The 18,454-nt window shown below is 34.5% G+C and overlaps 1 protein-coding gene across 1 annotated transcript in view; it reads left to right on the forward strand.

Moving 5' to 3' along the window:
* Positions 1–18,454, forward strand: part of LOC135201558 (protein hobbit-like) — a 105,206-nt gene that overhangs the window by 66,969 nt on the left and 19,783 nt on the right. The window contains 16 exon segments of the mRNA XM_064230563.1: positions 467–948; positions 1,342–1,502; positions 1,916–2,055; positions 3,186–3,354; positions 3,774–3,914; positions 4,978–5,036; positions 8,121–8,248; positions 8,768–8,936; positions 9,372–9,494; positions 11,767–11,877; positions 12,234–12,370; positions 12,479–12,651; positions 13,174–13,338; positions 13,861–14,061; positions 16,254–16,345; positions 17,466–17,567. Of these exon segments, the coding sequence (XP_064086633.1) occupies positions 467–948; positions 1,342–1,502; positions 1,916–2,055; positions 3,186–3,354; positions 3,774–3,914; positions 4,978–5,036; positions 8,121–8,248; positions 8,768–8,936; positions 9,372–9,494; positions 11,767–11,877; positions 12,234–12,370; positions 12,479–12,651; positions 13,174–13,338; positions 13,861–14,061; positions 16,254–16,345; positions 17,466–17,567 (2,553 nt within the window).

Below are 18,454 nucleotides of genomic sequence, written 5' to 3' on the forward strand. Positions count from 1 at the left end.
CGGGCGAATCTCGGACTTTACCCTTTCGCAACCTGAATTATTTTCATATACAGAAGCAAAAAAATCCTCATCTTTGCTTTCGTAACTTGGATTTTTTGTGAGTAGGGACTTTCGTATGTCGAGGTTTCCCTATACTTTCATACATCTCAACATAATTGTTTCATGATGAACACTTAATCCACAGATCTTTTGCTATTTATTGCTTTGCTAGTTTAAGCAGCAATTTTACGCTCAGTTCACCTTTAAGGGTCAATAGGCATTATTAAAGAATAAGAGGTTTGTATCCTTGGAATGTGAATGTTATTTAATATTTGGGTATGCCAGTACGTACTTTAAAAGTTATAACTATCATTATTTTCCTGTAGAATGATTCATCTTTAGTGTAATATTGCCTTTATACAAAAAGAATGATGATCCACAGGCAGTTAAATGCAGATGCAAATAAATTTGTCATTTTTTCTTGCAGATGTCCTGCACTACAAAGTCAGAGAAGGCTTTGGTGCTAAAGAATCTCATTCATCGTTATTGTGTTGGGCTGATTGTCGAAGTGTGGGATGTTAGCTGTGGCGGATATGTTCCTGGCTCTCCGTATATTCAAGCTAGTCTTCAGCATGCATGTCAGAGTGTCATTGTTTCTCAGTTTAACACTCAAGTTGCTGGAGAGTTAATAGTAGAGTCTTTGGTAGCTATTTTAGGGACCAATCAACCCAGTTCTACTCCTGTAGGGCCGCCTGCAGCAGCAACTGCAGCAGCAGCTGCTGCCAAAAAGGTTCATGTTTGGGGCACACCTCTATATGTTGGGATGTGTCTGGTACAGCTTTCTTCAGTTTCCCCTCCAGCTAATCGGGACTGCACCTCTCTGCCACCTTTGCAAGCAGAATCACTGCTGGACAATATTCATATTGAATGGAGTCCTGACCTGGCCTGTTTTGTAACTTCTTTAGTCAGGTAACATTGAGTAACCAGTGGGATTTTTTTTTTTTTTACAGAGTAAAGCTCTTGTAGCACAAGATTCATTTTCCTTCCAAGCCAGGGAGTCATAATACTTATGATCAGAGGAAGAAAGTTTTTGATTTCATTCATGCTTGAATATAAGAAAACATGAATTATTTCTATTATATATCAGAACAGTATAAATTTTTATGAACATATTTTTGTTTGGGAGCTTCTCTTGCATATGTGCGAAAATGATTGGGTGCATCTTTGTTGGAAAATTGCTAATACGTTTATAACTTCTTTTTCTCAGTAAATTGAACTATTAACCGCATCTACTAACAAAAGATCTGTTAATAATTTGTTTTGGCTCTATGAATTTGAATTGCATTTTCAAATCTTTTTCAGGTATATACAGGAGCTCAAGAGTTACATTAGAGTATCTAAACCCCTGAAAATTCAAAGGGAACCCACACCACCTCTTGAATCCCAGACTTCAGGGGAAGTTCTGAGCAGCATGAACGTCAAATGCACTAATATTAATGGATTTGCAGTCACAGAGCAGAAAGGCAAGTATACTTGGTTGCTATATATGAATTATATGTTATTTTGTACAATATATAGTATGCATCCTAATTTATTTTTGTTCAGCAGAAACCCAGTAATTGTAAGATGTTTAAGGATCCCAGTTGCACCAACCTGTTTTCTGGGCAGATTCCAGTGTTAGAGTGGTAAAGAAAGTGTTGAGGTACATTCTAATGCTAAATATAAAAGATTGCCTCCTTTTTTTCTAAGATAGGATATGATTACATATGATTAAAAGTCTGCCTCTTTTTTTCTAAGATAGGATATGATTAGATATGATTAAAAGTCTAAAAAACAAAATATACTGTAGTTAGTTGTCCATTTACTGGAAAAAATCTATCATCTAAGTAGAGACCAAAAATACTGTAATTTATTATCAATGTACTTTTCATTGCAGTATCATTAATGGCACGTATTGATAGCCTTGAAAGTCAGAAGTCTTCTAGAAATTCCAAGACATCTATCGTGGGCACCAAGTTTATTCGTTACATTCCTTCGGGATCTCATTATGTTTGCATAAAGTCATCTGAGATTAAGGTATGCAGGGTTGGGATGAGGGAGTAAAAAGATAAAAAGTCAGTACAGTATATGAATTTGTGAATATAGTACTTTTGGTGGTAATGTGGGTCTTATTTTATTGTGAATGCCTGTTTAATGGAATACCATGCTAGTTATAAGTTGTAAAGGGACAAAAAAGTTGAATCGCAGGGTAGTAGAAAATCATCATTATCATTATTTTTTATATTTTTCCATTACTTTTTTTTTTATCACAACCACATTACCTACAGTTCAATACTCACTGCAAGTCAATATTTATACCAGTTCCATTCTTGATTGGGATCTCTCCAGCCTTCATCAGCAAAGTCACACTTATGTCAGAAGTCTAAATAGTTAACACACAAGCCTGCATGATCAGAGTTACATGACCAAGATGGGGCCATAGCCACAAGCTGAAGCTTTCTAGTAGTTGTCCCCAAAAGTCAGCATAAAGAAAATATAAAAAGCAGAAAAAATAAAATTACAGGCAGTCCCTGGTTATCAGCGATCCGGTTTTATGGGGCTTGTCTAGCAATGACAATGACTGAATTTTCGGCACTGATTTACGCCGATCCCTGCTTACCGGTGCTGATCCTCGCTTATTGACACTGATAGCGAGGGATTTTCGGTTATAGCTGAATTTTGTTTATCATCAGGCCATCAGGACAGTATGTGAACCACTTGTATTTACAGTGAATTGCTAACTAAAATGAGTGAACACTTCATTTACATATTACTTTATTGACAAGGAGCTGCCTGTACTGGTGAACAAATAACTTTGGAAAAATATATCTCATTTCTGATGCAGTATGTGAACCACTTGTATTTACAGTGAATTGCGAGCTAAAATGAGTGAACACTTCATACATATACTATATATTAATTAATAGTAATTTTTTATTAGAGATTTTGAGTAGATCATATATTTATTGGAGGATGTTTTGTCTGTCTTTAATTGTCACTTTGCTCAGCAATTAGCAGTTCATCTCTTGTGTCCACTGACTTTGATCAGTCCTTGTGGTATCTAAAAATACTGCATTAGGTTTATAGTAATGAAACATTTATTATCTGGGCTTTTTTATTTGACTTTCTGTATGCTTTCCAATCCAACAATATTTTCCTTCCGCCAGGGAGAGTGTTGTCAGGTTCATGAAGTTATTGTTGAAAGCGTGAATGGAGAACTCCTACTTACAGTTAATGAGCAGTTGTACTTAACTTGGTCTACTACCACTCACATGACCCTTCTTACCCTGGGACAAGAGTTTGCTGCTTTTTTCAGGAATATTAAACCCCAAGGAGGTACGTACTTCCTTTTTCATATACTGTGATTACTGTTTTAGATTATGTAGAGTATAAAATTTTATAAACTCCAACCCAAAATAACTGGTGGATGAGAAAGTACAGTAGTATATGAAAATGATAAAAAGATATCACAAAAAGATTAAGGATTAGAATTTAACTGGTAAATAGTTAATGAGGATTATCATTTAGTATGGCTAGGCTGTAAAATGAAACATTTTATTGCAACTCATATCAACTAATACCAAGATATTTTGGAAATAAATTTGCATTGCAGCTCTTGAGTTTTCCTGACATGTGCTGTTCACTATTTTTGAAGAATATGAATGTTGTTCATGCTGGTGTTAAAAAAAAAAGTGATTTAATGGATACAACAGCTTAGTTTTCGCACAAGATTTTGAAACCTCATTTATTTGTAGGAAAGCAAAGCCACCCAGTTGCTGAGTCACCAGGGGAAGAAGAAGCAGGTGAAAAAAGCTCTCTGCAGCTTCAGCTTGTTGCACGAGGAGACATACGTGTTGGAGCAGAGCTCTCCAAGCATCATATGTATTTCATTCTAGGTGAGTAATAATTCTTATAAAGTTACTTTTTTATTATTACTGCTGCCAACAAATTTATGTGGAGTTTATGATTTTACCTCTTTATTTTGTGTGTTCTGACAAATATCATGAATTAGCAAACAGATTTAGATGAATCTGGGCGGATTCATTTATTAGTGAGCCTCTTCTATTGATTAAATTTTAGTGGAAGTTAATAAAGTTGTGACAGTTTATCACCATCAGAACCATTTCACCTTTTATAGTTAATAAGGATTTTTTTAACTTTACAACGTAACATGGCATGTTTGCATAGATTTAATAACATAAATGTCTTTGCTAGTAAAGTTTGACAGAACATACTCAATACTGTCTTTTTTGACAAGGGGCAATATATAACTTGGCTGAAGCATGCCATCTGTCAAGCACTCTTGTTTGAGGCCTTTTCATAATGATTTTGCAAATTTCCTGTGTTCCTACACAACTGCTGATTATGTTAATTTCTTGATGTAAAGATCTTTCACCACAATAGCATACTGTATATACCATCCAGATTGAAGTATTTGTTAGGAAGAATACCATGGTAGTAGTTATTGACCGGGCAGTTGAATGTGCACAATTGTAAGAATCTTCTTTCTCAAAATTCATTTTTCAATAGTAGACTGATAAAAGTAATGTTGCATTATAGGATGCCTCACCTGGAAATGAAGTACAGTAATCACTAGTTACCAAATGTTAATTCAGTGCCCAGTCTCTGCTTCACTGATTTACTCTCCCTGTTTGCTTTTTGAGCCTCAGCAAGATCTGTTATTGCTCACTGGACTCCTGAAGTCTGGTGCAGGTTTCTTTAATGATTGATTTTTTTTATTACAAGTAAGGATATTAATCCTGTTCTTGGATGCGACATGAGATGGATGGTTTCAGAAAATGTTGCCCTTCAACTCTATAAACATTTTAAACAGGGTTGTGGAGGCTGACAAAATAGGCATTGTTAGATTAACAGTTTGTTTTCATGAAACAAAATTTTATTTTGATGATTTAGTTTTACCTTATGTAATGACTAATGTTAGTAAAATAACTTTTGCAGAAGACCTGACATACCTCATGGCTAATGGTAGAATATCATGTCAGTCAGAACAACTCCAGGTAAGCTTTTGTCACTAAAGTTGTTAAAAATATTTATGTAACCATAAATTCTCTAATTGCTTAACCCTTAAACGCCGAAGCGGTAAAAAAAGAATTGTCTCCCGTGTGCCGGAGGTTTTTCAGAGTGAGCGCGGAAGCGGAAAAAATATTTTATTCAAAAAATCACAGCACGCTTAGTTTTCAAGATTAAGAGTTCATTTTTGGCTCATTTTTTTGTCATTGGCTGAAGTTTAGTATGCAACCATCAGAAATGAAAAAAATTATCATTATCATATATAAATAATGCGATATATGATAGCGCAAAAATGAAATTTCATATATAATTGTATTCAAATCGCGCTCTGTGTGCAAAACGGTTAAAGATAACAAGTTACTTTTTTTTGTTGTAATGTACACTAAATTGCAATCATTTTGGTATATAACACATTGTAAAACGATAAAAGCAACACAGAGAAAATATTATCACAAAATAATGCATGAATTCGTAACGCGAGGACGTGAACAAATATTTTTTTCAAAAATTCACCATAAATCTAAATATTGTACTAGAGACTTCCAATTTCTTTCAAAATGAAGACAAATGATTGAATATTACTATACTGTAAGAGTATTAGCTTACAATTGCAGTTTTTTACCATATCTGACAAGTTAAAGTTGACTGAATGTCGAATTTTTTTATATATATTTTTTTATATGCAATTATTTCGGAAATAAGAAAAGCTACAACCTTCAAATATTTTTCGTTTTATTCTTCATGAAATTGTGCACATTTTCATATATAAAACTCTATGAAATGCCTAATATAAAACGGAGCAAATATTCCGAGAATGGGACGTACGCATTTCGGCGATTTGTGGCGGAGAATCCGCGCACGGAGGGAAGGAAAGTTTTTTTTTAAATTCACCATAAATCAAAATATTGTGCTAGAGACTTCGAATTTGTTTCAAGATGAAGATAAAGGACTGAATATGAATATTACTAGACTGTAAGAGTTTTAGCTCACAATTGCGTTTTTCGACCATTTCGGTAGAGTCAAAGTTGACCAAACGTGGTTTTTTTTCTATTTATCATGATTTATATGCAAATATTTCAAAAATGAGAAAAGCTACAACCTTCAATTATTTTTTGTTGTATTCTACATGAAATTGCGCACATTTTCATATATAAAACTTTATGTAACGGCTAATTTAAAATGGTGCAAACATTACCACAATCGCACGTATGATTTTTTCGGAAGAGTTACCGCGCGGACGTAAAGAAAATGTTATTTTTTCATAAATTCACCATAAATCGAAATATTGTGCTAGAGACTTCCAATTTGTTGCAAAATGAAGGTAAATGCTTGAATATTACTAGAATATAAGCGTTTTAGCTTACAATTGCGTTTTTCGACCATTTCGGTCGAGTCAAAGTTGACCAAAGATTTAAAATTTGTCACTTATCATTTTTTATATGAAAACATTTCAAAATTGATAAAAGCTACAACCATGGGTTGTTTTTAGTTATATTGTGCATGAAATTGCGCACATTTCCATATATAAAACTTTATATAACGGCTAATTTTAAAATGGTGCAAACATTACCACAATCGCATGTATGATTTTTTTCGGAAGAGTTACCGCGCGGACGTAAGGAAAAAGTTTTTTCATAAATTCACCATAAATCAAAATATTGTGCTAGAGACTTCCAATTAGTTGCAAAATTAAGGTAAATGATTGAATATTACTAAAATATAAGAGTTTTAGCTTACAATTGCGTTTTTTGACCATTTCGGTAGAGTCAAAGTTGACCGAAGGTTGAAATTATGGCACTTATCGTTATTTATATGAGACTATCTCAAAACTGATAAAAGCTACAATCATGAGTATTTTATTGTTGTATTCTACATAAAAATGCACACATTTTCATATATAATACTCCATGTAACAGCTAATTTAAAATGGTAAAAAAATTATGTCAAAGTGACGAAATAATTTCCGAGATGTGTCACAGATACTTTTTAGTGCGGCAAGAAAGAAATTCGCGCTTGCGCGCCTGTGTAACGATTGTAAACAAAACAACACCTTGATCCGTGAACTCCCAGCATCCCCCAAGGCGCGTGATTCAAAAGTTTTCGGCTGGTAGGCCTATAAGTATTTTTCCGCGAATTTTTAAAAAAACTTTTTTGAGTCGACGTATGGTACGTCCATTCGGCATACGGGAGACATTTTGACTCGACGTTTAATACGTCCATTCGGCGTTTAAGGGTTAACATCACATTAATTGATGTTTTATTTATTTTATATCAAGGCATAGCAAGATTTTCTTGTATTTATTTTCATCTCCTTTGAGAAAATTTGGTGTGCAGTGGACCCCCCCATATTCGAGGGGGATGTGTACCAGACCCCGCCGCAAATGGCTAGAATCCGCAAATTCTTAGAACCCCTACAAAAATGCTTAAAACTGCCTAATTTGTTAATTCAAACAAACTCAGGAAAACCCACTAAAAAGGCTTATATCTATTTTTTTTAATAGTTTTATTACAAAACGTGCATTTAATCATGAAATTTAATATGAAAATTCAGAAATATGTTGATATTTCTCATAGAAAAATACCATGAATACTCGAATTCCCAGTGAATAATGGGTATATAAGGTCCATAGAGAAATCTGCAAATACCTAAGTCCGCGAATCTGAAGTCCTCGAATAGCAGGGGTCAACTGTAATCAAAAGTTAAATATTCTAGAGTCAAGTCTGCACTTTTTAAGTTTTATGTTCGGTTTGAGGGTATTTTCAACTATAATTCAGTTAATGAGTTTTGGTCAGTTCATAGTATATATGAGCAGGATTTTTTAAAATATGGATTAATTTCTGCATATTATTATTTTATATTATTATGAGACCCAAGACCATAAGAGTAATGCAACAAATGGTGAATTCTATCTACTGTTGGATATCTTACCCAGCATTAAACTACCACCTAATCCAGTCCCTGAGCATGTATTAGTGTGTCAACAGAAAATATATTGCTCTGTACTACGTATTAGTGAAAAATCTTGTATATGAAATTATTGTGCTACAGTAGAAATGTTCCTGATTTTCAGATTCAGTTTGATGAACACAATGTTATGTTTCTGAGTGGAGGCAAACTGTCACGTGCACTGCAGTCTCGAGAAGTTAGAGAAGAAAGAGAAGCTGTTCCAGAATTAAGTCAGAAGCAGAATAAGTCTTGGTAAATTTTGACTTGGATTTTGATTTTAGATTAGAAGAAATTTGTTCCACTCAGATCTACCGTGATAATGTTTTGTGGGCCATCTGCTATGTATAATGTTAAATATGTCATTCAGAGAAAAAGATTGAAACCAGGTTTTGTCCCCTACTTAGGGAGGGAAAACATAAGTTATTAGGAAGTGATACAATAGACCATACGTATACAGATTTGCATATGGCATTGTTTGTAGATTGTGTATGCTTTCACCCAGGCATTATGGTATGGCTGTGAGCTCTATTGTTAATTTTTCCCTTTAGAATATTCATGCATTAACAAGTGAAAAGTTGTAAAACTTAGATGAATTTTGACAATTATCTATGTATGTAATTTTTTCATATGTTATATTGAAAAGATAGTGTTTAAAAAAATTCTTCTCCATCACACTCTTATTAGCATGTAAAGTTTGTTATTAGTTCTTGTATCAGAAAAAGTTCAGTTATTTTACAAAGGATAATTACATATATATTACTGTATTAACAGGAAATTGACTGTTGACACGTGGAAAACTACCTTCCCTTATAACTACAACTTTGCCGAGGCTTTCAGTGATGATCTTCTTTCTGTTATAAAATGGATTAAGAAAGTTCACAATCACAAACCAAAAGTCTTCACTTCTGATAGTCCACTACCTCCAGATATTGTGATCAGGGTTTGTATATTTTTCCATTTATGTAATTTGTTTTGTGAAGGACCTTTTGATGCTGGAAATTCATCCCTTTAGTAACGCTTTAGTAGCTAATTTGCTGTATGAGTACTGAAGTATTTGTTATTATCATTTTTTTCCACTATACTTTGTGGTTATGCTTTTATTAACACATTATTTATAGCTACAGAATTAGAAGGACAATTTAAACCTATTGGTATAATGTTTGCCCTGTAGTTATTGGATCCTCAGTGCATTTGTAAATTTTACAATTTATAAGGGATATCTCATAATGAGGTTCTTAATGATAACCAGCATAGTGACAAAACCTGATTGGTTTTTGATGCAGTTGTCTTGACAGGCTCCATAATGTAATTGAGAGATGGAATGCAGTCATTTTCTTTTTCATAATTCTCTCATTTTACTGACTTTTCATGGCAGGTAAGGCATTGGCTTCTGGAGATAGGTGATGATCCTTTTGAAGTGAAACTCCGCTACAATTATGAACTCATGGAAGATGAGTACCAAGAAAGCTGTAAAAGAACAAAGGCTCTTGATTACAGGGTAAGATTCTGTCATTTTTATGATTTTCTCCTGATTTAAAGGTTGTAATGTTAATTATCATGCAACTTCGGTTACTGAATGGAAGTTTTTTCAACTAATTTTTTGGGCACAAACTCTGTACTTATGATTAGCACACATTTATGTTTCAGTGTCTCAGTCACTTCTGTCTTTTGTTTGATAGACTAGTGAAGAGCAGTAGTAGCTCTGTGCATGCACCTATGAACCTCTGGGTCCCCAGATGTCAACCGTTTCACTTAACATGTAGTCACTGCTGTTAGCTGCAAGAGATTAGTAGGTTTTGGAGGTGGGAGTTTTGTAATACAAGTAGTGAGTTTGTAGAAAAAAAAATTGAATGTAATTTTTAAAAATTAGATTTGTTTCACAACAGACATTAATTAGGTGAATTTGGGGAGCTGCTGAGGAATGAGAGGATTAATATGAAGAGGATGGAGTTTCTACTAAGTCCAAAAACTCGGGTAAAGCAAGCACTGCTCAGCCTTCTGTTATTACTTTGTCCCATCAAGTATGAATCTAACCGCTTGTGAATCATGTTCATAAGGTAAAAACTTGCAAAGGTGGTTTTGCACTTCCAAAGGCCTGCCATTTAAACTTCCATTAAAATCACTATTGCTGTATCCAAAGAGAAGTAACTAGTGTCACTGACAGCCCCTATAGAGGCCTGAATTTTATCCAGGTCTTTGGCTAGGCATGTAAACGCTAGGAAGTTACATTTCCTGAATAAGTATGGAACAGAAATTTCCAGCCTGAAAGAGGTTTGCTGGAGATATTGTTGTGTAGGCTGAAGTTAGTGATGGGACACCACTGCCAAAAGCCTGGGAAGCCACCCAGCATTTCCTCTACTGTCAGTTGCAGTAAAATAAACTTTTGGTCACTGTCTAAGTCCAAACCTTCTCAGGCTCATTGTTGCAGGCAACAAAGTCACTGGCTGTAATGTGAGTGGGGCCCTTGCCTTCAGGAAGATGATACTTCCTCACTATCAGTAGAGGAATCAGTGCAGGTAGGAGAACCAAATCCAGCTTCATCCCCCATAGTGTATAAACATGGTGATGGGGCTGCCCCTTCTTCTAGGCCAAAAGTGTGACTGCTGTCATCTCACTGAAGGAGTCCTCAGTGGAGTTGGAGGATAGGATGTACTGGCTGCAGTGCCTGGCGTCCCTGCTGGTCTTTTCTGGGTATGGTGACTGGTTGTGCTGCTAGTAATCCCACCTTTTCATATGATGGACTATTGTATATCCTTCCAAGTTGTACATGGCTGCCCTGTTTGCAGCTGAATCCAGTGTGTGTGATAATTGCCTGACCATCTCTGCAAACAAAACTGTGTCCATAATGCCTATCATAGGAAATGACAAAGAAGCAGTAATATGTTTGGATATGGCCTCTAGCTCTGCTAGTTGCATTACTCAATGTAGAACATCCAGAAATGTGACAAATTTTCCTTGGCCTCTGGTCTTGAGTGAAAAGGGGTCAATGGGATAACTATAGATATTGTCATAGCTCCTACCCAAGGCCTCTCCTGCAATGTGGTCTCTGATATCTGCATGTATTCTTGCCATGGCATTGGCTATTGGAAGATTAATGGTTTATGTGCTTTTAGGCAATCCTGAAAGCAACCAAGGTATGGGATATTCTGCATAACTGTATACAGCTCTGAATACAACACAAAGTGAGGCAATTGAGGACCCAAGTATCTTGTGGACCCTGCCCGTATTCGAGTGGAATGCATTCCAAACTTCCCCCCAACGAATAGCTAGAATCCACAAATACTTAGAGAACCCCTATAAAAATGCTTAAAATTGCCTATTTTGTTAGTTCAAACTCAAGAGAAACCCACTAAAAGTGTTCATACCTGGTTTTTAAATATTTTTATCACAAAAAGTGCATTTAATCATGAAATTGATATGAAAATACAGTAATTTGTGGATAATTCTTGCAGAAAAATATCGTGAATATGCGAATTTCCGGTGACTATTGCATAGGTATGGTCCATAGAGGAATCTGTGAATACGTGAGTCCACAGATGCTGAGAACATAAATATGGGGTCCACTGTACATAAACACACAAGGCATACTGCCTTTCTTCTTTTGTTTTAGACATGTTTGAAGTTTCTTAAGTATTCAGAGACCACAAATTAGAGCTGATTTTAAGTAACATGTTTGTTTTGAAGCACTTTTCGTAGTTGAATTGAAAAACAATGAATAACTAGTCAGATCTAGCTGCAGAGGTGATCTTATTTGTTCTCTTGTCTTCCAGATTGAGGAATTTAGGAAGACCATGGTCTTCCTCCCCACTGGGAAGATTGAGGAACTTTATAAGAATTTACAAGAAAAGAACAGTGAAACGTACATCAAAAGATCTAAGCAGGTAGGAATAATATCTTTAGTGTCATTCTAGAATTTTTCCTTTAGAGGGTAGAGTACAGTTTTCTTAACATTCTATACGTAATATAGGGAGGATTAATCTGAATTTACCTATTATATCTGAAATGAGCGAGGTAATTCAAGTATGTAGTATTGATTACTTCATTTAGAAGAATTATAATTTAAAATTACTAACTCATTAATAATTCTGACGTTTGCTTTATTTACTGTAAGTTATTTTTGGTACTTATATCTACTGTACTGGTTCATTATATAAGTTTTGTGATTAAGTGATATTTGGCAATGTATACTCTGTGATATTCAACTACTTTTGTTTTCTTATGAATGAACAAATTCCAGATGTATGAATCAGCACCTATGAGGACACAGCTGTTCACGTGGAAGATGGAAGATGTTGTTATCTTTGCTATGGCAGATCCAACATTCCATGGCACTCAGAGAGTAGTGCAACACATGATTGACATTGATCCTGAATCGTAAGTATGGCGCTATGTATAAGTCTTAAGAAATTTATGAGTTTCAACTTGTACAGCATATTTAATACGTTTTTTGCATTGGGAAATAATTTTATGTTGTAATTACAGACCATGGCCCGAAGAGGGACTGGAATTTTCTACTCTTTGGTGCCGTATGGTATCAGCATCTTGTGCTGAGTGGAAGTTTAAGTTACGTGACTACCCTCAAGAACTTTTGGATATGAAGGATCTAGAAATCTGGGGAAGACTTATAGGTGCTGAGCAGCGAGCAATTAAAAGAGGCAAGTTTGTTGTTTCTTGTACAGACAGAAAATGAGAAATGGATGTGACCCAGATTGTTAACTTTTTTGTATTCTTATGTGATTGTAACATTTCTTCATTTCACCTAATATGTTTTTATTTAAAAGGTTTCAAATTAAGTTTACTGATTAGTGGGCAGCTAAGATTGGTTTTTATAAATGATAGTAGTGCAAAGAATCTTTGATCATAATTTTATTAACTGCAGGCAGTTTCTGGCATAGTCTGTCATGGCAGATCTAATGTTTTAATTGTATTTATTGACAAATGAGTTGGTTGTTGTACAGTGATGTAGAAATAATGACTGTTGGGAGACATACTTTCAGTGTGACTTATGTGGCTTTTCATCAGTATCCTTTGCTTCAGTATTCACCTGCCTTGTGTAAAAATAAATCCTTAAAGTGAGCCTAGTGAAAGTCTGGAAATGAATTTCTGGTGTTGGCAATTACTTTATAATAAGTAATCATAAGTTCTTTTGACTTACAAAACCTACTTATGGATTTTAGCTATCAGAACAATGAAAGTGGAGGTAGGAGCACCTTGGTCGGACGTAATGATTGAGCGTACCATGGCGTCTTTGAAGTTCTACCATGACTTCTCCTGTGAAGTCAAGTCTTTTACAGCTGCTTATGGACCCTGCTGGGAACCTGCTGTTGCTCAGTTCAATATAGGTTAGTACGCGTGGTTTTTGCAGATCATCATTATTATTATTTTTTTATGATTTCAAAAACATATAAAGTTACCTAAGCCCTCTTTAAAGTTACCTAAGCCCTCTTTCCTGAGAGTGGACAAACGGAGTGCATGCCATTTTCACTCAATCGTTATTACTTTACGCTTTTCGCAAATACTTGGCAAGGAGTGATTGCAATTATTGTGCTGAGAGAAAGTGTAGACATTTTAATCCATAGGAAAAGACTGATGTGGAAGACAAAAGATTTTAAGAAAATTTTACTTTATAGATTTTTAAATTATTTTACGTGCTAAATAGAAATTTATATCTGAAAATTGTGGTGAAAGAAAATTTTTGCTATTGTAGATTATAGGCATCCAGATATTAAAACATTTGCTCTGAGTAATATTTTTTCACAGTTTATATGAGTTTGTCAATGAGGAGATAATGTATGATAATGAATTAGTGCACATCCATGTACTTACTTTCATAAATTAATATGGTCTCTTGTTTGACTCCACAGCTTTAGGTTTGATTAATCAGCCCTCTCGTGACCCATCAACGCCGCTGCCGTGGTGGGATAAGATGCGTTTGCTCCTTCATGGACGGCTCACCCTCATGGTAGAGCGTATGACCCTGCTATTGCATGCCTCCCTTGATCCCTACAATACCACAGAAGAAATGGAACTAACTTGGCTGAACCTTACAATGGATTGGACAAATGGTACCAACATTGATTCTTTGTATCATTTCGTATACACATGCTGCTATAATTCACTTGATGTTGTTAAGGGTTCTTCAAGTAAACTTTTTTCTCTCTAGATTTGCTTAATATTTCAGAAAGGTTATGTATGCCATGAACTTAATACGTAATTGAGAAAACTCCTGTAGATAGACTTATATTATCACGACACCAGTGGTACATATCTAGTCACCTAAGTCATTAATATAATGCAGTTAACAGTTTTTAAGAAAAATTATTACTACAGATCTTTAGGAACTGTTGTAAAACTCCTTTTATGTTTTATTCTTAAGACTTACTGGGTATGTGTGTGTGTGTGTGTGTGTATGAGAGACTTACAAAATTGACAGCTGTGAGTTTTTGTAATGCTTATATCATCCACTGAGGAATTTGGCATGCATACCATAAAGAAAGTTAAAAGTAAGTATAGCAGGTTATGTTTTAGAGATATGATGATATTTCCGCCAATATTTTGCTGTAACTGTTAATAGTATCTTTGTAGCTGTTTTATGATGTAATGTTAGCAGTAGGTAAGTTGTTATGTAGGTAACATTTTGAAAAGTAATTTGTGTAACTATTTTATATTAATTTTAGTTTGATCTTACAAAGTGCAAACTGCTTATCTGTATGTATGTCTGCATGCATTGTAAAATATGAGCAAACCATTGCTGACTAACTGCTAGGACTGGTGGAACAATGGTTGATGCAGTTTAGGATCTCTTATATCTTAGAATGGTGTCCTCTCTCTGCTATCAAAATATTTTATTTCATAATTTATCATTTTCCACATTTAGTTACCATTTGCTGTCTGGGATCAAATAAAATTCAGTTACTTAATTCTTCATCTTCATTATTTACAGGTAAGATGAGTGTACATAATTTGCATTTTTTAAGCATTTAATTTCAAAAGTTAACTGTTCATATTAATCAGTACAATGTTTACTTTTATCATTTTATTGTGTCAACAAAGTAAATGACACCAGCTATACATGAAACTATTTATATTATGTTCCACAAGACTGAAGTCACAAGATTCAAATCATGTAGGTTTTCCTGACATGATTCTTCTCTTGGTGACTTCAGTAAGTAACAGTGGAACCCAGTGTAATCTTAACCTGCTTTTTGCAGTGCATGCAGATAACCTCAACTTTCCATCAAGGAAACACAAACCCTTCACAAATTGTTGTGCTGACACATCAAATTGTTACTTAGATTAGAACGGCACACATATAGACTATTTTCCACACTCAACAGTATAATGTATATCCACTGCTATGTCCAGTTTCATAATCAACTCTCAGACCAGCCCACTTATTGACAAAGCTGTAAAGCCCAGATCAACAAAGACCACAGGTACAAGTTACATTTCCCAATTATCACTTAATATAGATTCAAGAAGAGTTGAAGTGAGTGAGCATAAATATTAGGTGGTACTGTTGTGTTGTTACTGTATTAGTTTAGTGAGACCAGGTATTGAAAATTTGATTCATATAATCCTTGCTTGAGGAAGTTGTTTGTAATTGAGATGAAAATGACAGCAAAGTAAAGTTAGAAGTATGATAGGTTGGTAGGAAGAGTCCAAAGTTAACAGATGAAGCTGCAAATAATGTTTTGTGCCATGTAAAGTGCACTGCTCAAGGTACACACACTACAGTTGATGCCCTGAAGGAAAGTACCTTATACAAAAATTAAGTTAAGGTATAAAAACAGGGCAATTTGTTGGAGGAAAAGAACAGTTTAAGGAAATAAAAGTACTGTTCAGCACTGATGGATAACATAAAAAAAGACAAAACATGTTTTGGGGTAGATAAGTTTATTTCCAAGCCCTTTGATCCTGGAAAGGATTCCGTTGGCTGTTGAGGCTCTACTCCTTTTAGATAGAGCTCATATGGTATGGTTTTTGTGGTGCTTCTCACAGCACTCTTTATAGGTTTTGTGTTTTAAGAACACCCTTTCATTTACTTGCTAAGTCTAGTCATCTAGTTTAAAGTGTGATGCAGTTTTGTATGTTGCAAGAGAGTGAAATTGTTACATTGTTAAGGAAAGATTCATGATGGCACACGAAGTTTTAATGTACTAGTATAGAAATTTTTTTTCTTGAAAGATGGATGTTATCTCCTAACTCTTAGTCATAGTTTACTTGGTTCACTAATGTATAATTTTTTTCCTTCCAGCTAAGTTAATATTTAAAGGAGATCTGAATGTGTATGTAAGGACAGCATCCAAATATGATGATGCCAGGCTTCTTCATCTACCAAACCTCAAGGTATGTCTTTTGTTCTTTCGTTTTTAGTTGCTATAGAAAATTTATCAAATTCTGATTAGTTTTAATGTTGAATCTTTATTAAACCATTTTTGGCAATAATTTTTGTTAAACTGGTTGTACATTTTAATTGATAAACAATAATCAGAGATTAAAATACTTAAGGAATATCAAGAGTGTTGTATTCCATATGTTGTTATGAAACTAGACCATTTTTGCCATGTGAAAATTTTATAAATAGAAATTACATGGTGAAAATTAATTAATATCTATGGGCAAAAGAATCAATGATAAATTATGTAGGACAGCTGCTACAAATGATGCATTGGAAAGGGTCTATCAGTATGCAAGAAAAATGTGAAACCTTACAGTTGTTATAATTGCTGGTTTAGCAGAGTTCAAGTTTTAAATCTCAACTCCAAACTATATGGCAAGTAAAACCTCCCGCCTAAAACAGAGCCACCAAGCCTCAACTACCAGTACTTTCACATTATTATTGACCATATGAATGGCAGAACTTCATGTCCAACCTTTTCACGTAATAATCTTTTATTGCTGTTCATCACAATCAGCTGGTTTTTTTTTTTACTGGGGTATATTAGTTCCTGAATATTTTGTCTTAGTGTGGATGTCATTGGATGAGTGTTTAACTCTTATTTATGGGTTTGTGGTACAAGTTTTTTAGCACTTACTTGCTGGGCTGTTTATCATTCATCTCATGATGCCAGTTTTAGTAGCTGTAATCAATCATTCAGTCTATCAATCAGTCATCCTACACATGTATGAGTAGGTGCTCTTAATCTAGGTGCAGCAGGCATCCATTTTACTTTAGGTTATCTTATACAATTTGCAGCGCTGCACCATAACTTGAGTTTTTGCGCCAAAACTTGATGTTGCATCAAGTTACAGCACTGTAAACACCATTTACTTGATGCCTATTCTTGCTGTTAGCACTATAAAATGCTGTTAATGGCACTGAAAAAGCCCTATAAGATCGAATCAGTGTAACTCTGTGGCAGTGTAAGTTGAGGACGCACTATCATTGGTGCATCTTTTATTTTCATTGATGTGGTAAATATTTTTTGTTTTAATAAACTCATTCTGGATGTTCTTTCAATTTTAGCTTACAGTGAAGATGATTTGGCAGTGTCTAGGGAACCCAAATGATCATCATTCTGTTGTGCTGTGTGCCCCAGATAAGCTTCCAGAATACTCAAGCAATCAGGTATGCTTTAAACCTTTCACTTTATCAAGCTATATGTATTATTATTCTACTTATTCTTATACTTTAGTTATAGGCTTTACACATTTTTGGACTTCCTCACGTGTGAGCTTTAGCAAATTTTAGGTTCAGTTTTAATAGGTATTGGAAAATTGATAGTCTTTGCACATTGTCAGTTTTAGGATATTTTACAAATCCAGTAACTGTAACTTGGCAGTGTTTAAGTCTTCTAGGTAACAAATGGGGGAAGAAATAAAATGAGCAGCTCCTGGCATCCTTATTAGAATTCATTGCTGCTCAGTGTTATAAGTACTGATGTTTCTTCATTGTTAAAGGAAAGGTGAATCTCATTGAAAATACATTGTGAAAGATTGGGATTTTGTACAAAAATAAGTGAAACCCATTGTATTTAAATTGTTCATTCATCATTGTTCTCTGAAACTTATTTTCAGCCTGGTGTGTCTCTATACAAATCATGTTATATTTTGTTTTGTATCTATCCTGGATGTAAAGAATATTCAAAAGTGATTCAAAATTGTATGAAAGTACTTGTTGGAAAGTGAACAAAACCATCCCTAAAAGAATAGAAGTCCTGGTGTAACACATATAAGTTCTGTCTATCATTCCTTTCCCAGTGTTAATCTAAAGCACACACATTTCTTTCTGGGGTTATGGATTTATAGTTTCTTTTGTTAGAAATCAGGTGCTTCAGTATATTTTTAATTGGTTTTGTAATTTGGAAAGTTCACTTTATGCTGTTGTCTTTTCAGAACTGCACTTTTATTTCTTTTCTAGCAGATCAATAATGATGCATCAAGAACTTTGGAATCCCAAAATAAAACTGTTTCCTGTGATATATAGTTGTCATTTTCATGAAGTTTTGAAAGTAT

This window comes from Macrobrachium nipponense, chromosome 28 (genome assembly GCF_015104395.2).
Source record: "Macrobrachium nipponense isolate FS-2020 chromosome 28, ASM1510439v2, whole genome shotgun sequence".
NCBI classification, from domain to species: Eukaryota; Metazoa; Arthropoda; class Malacostraca; order Decapoda; family Palaemonidae; genus Macrobrachium; species Macrobrachium nipponense.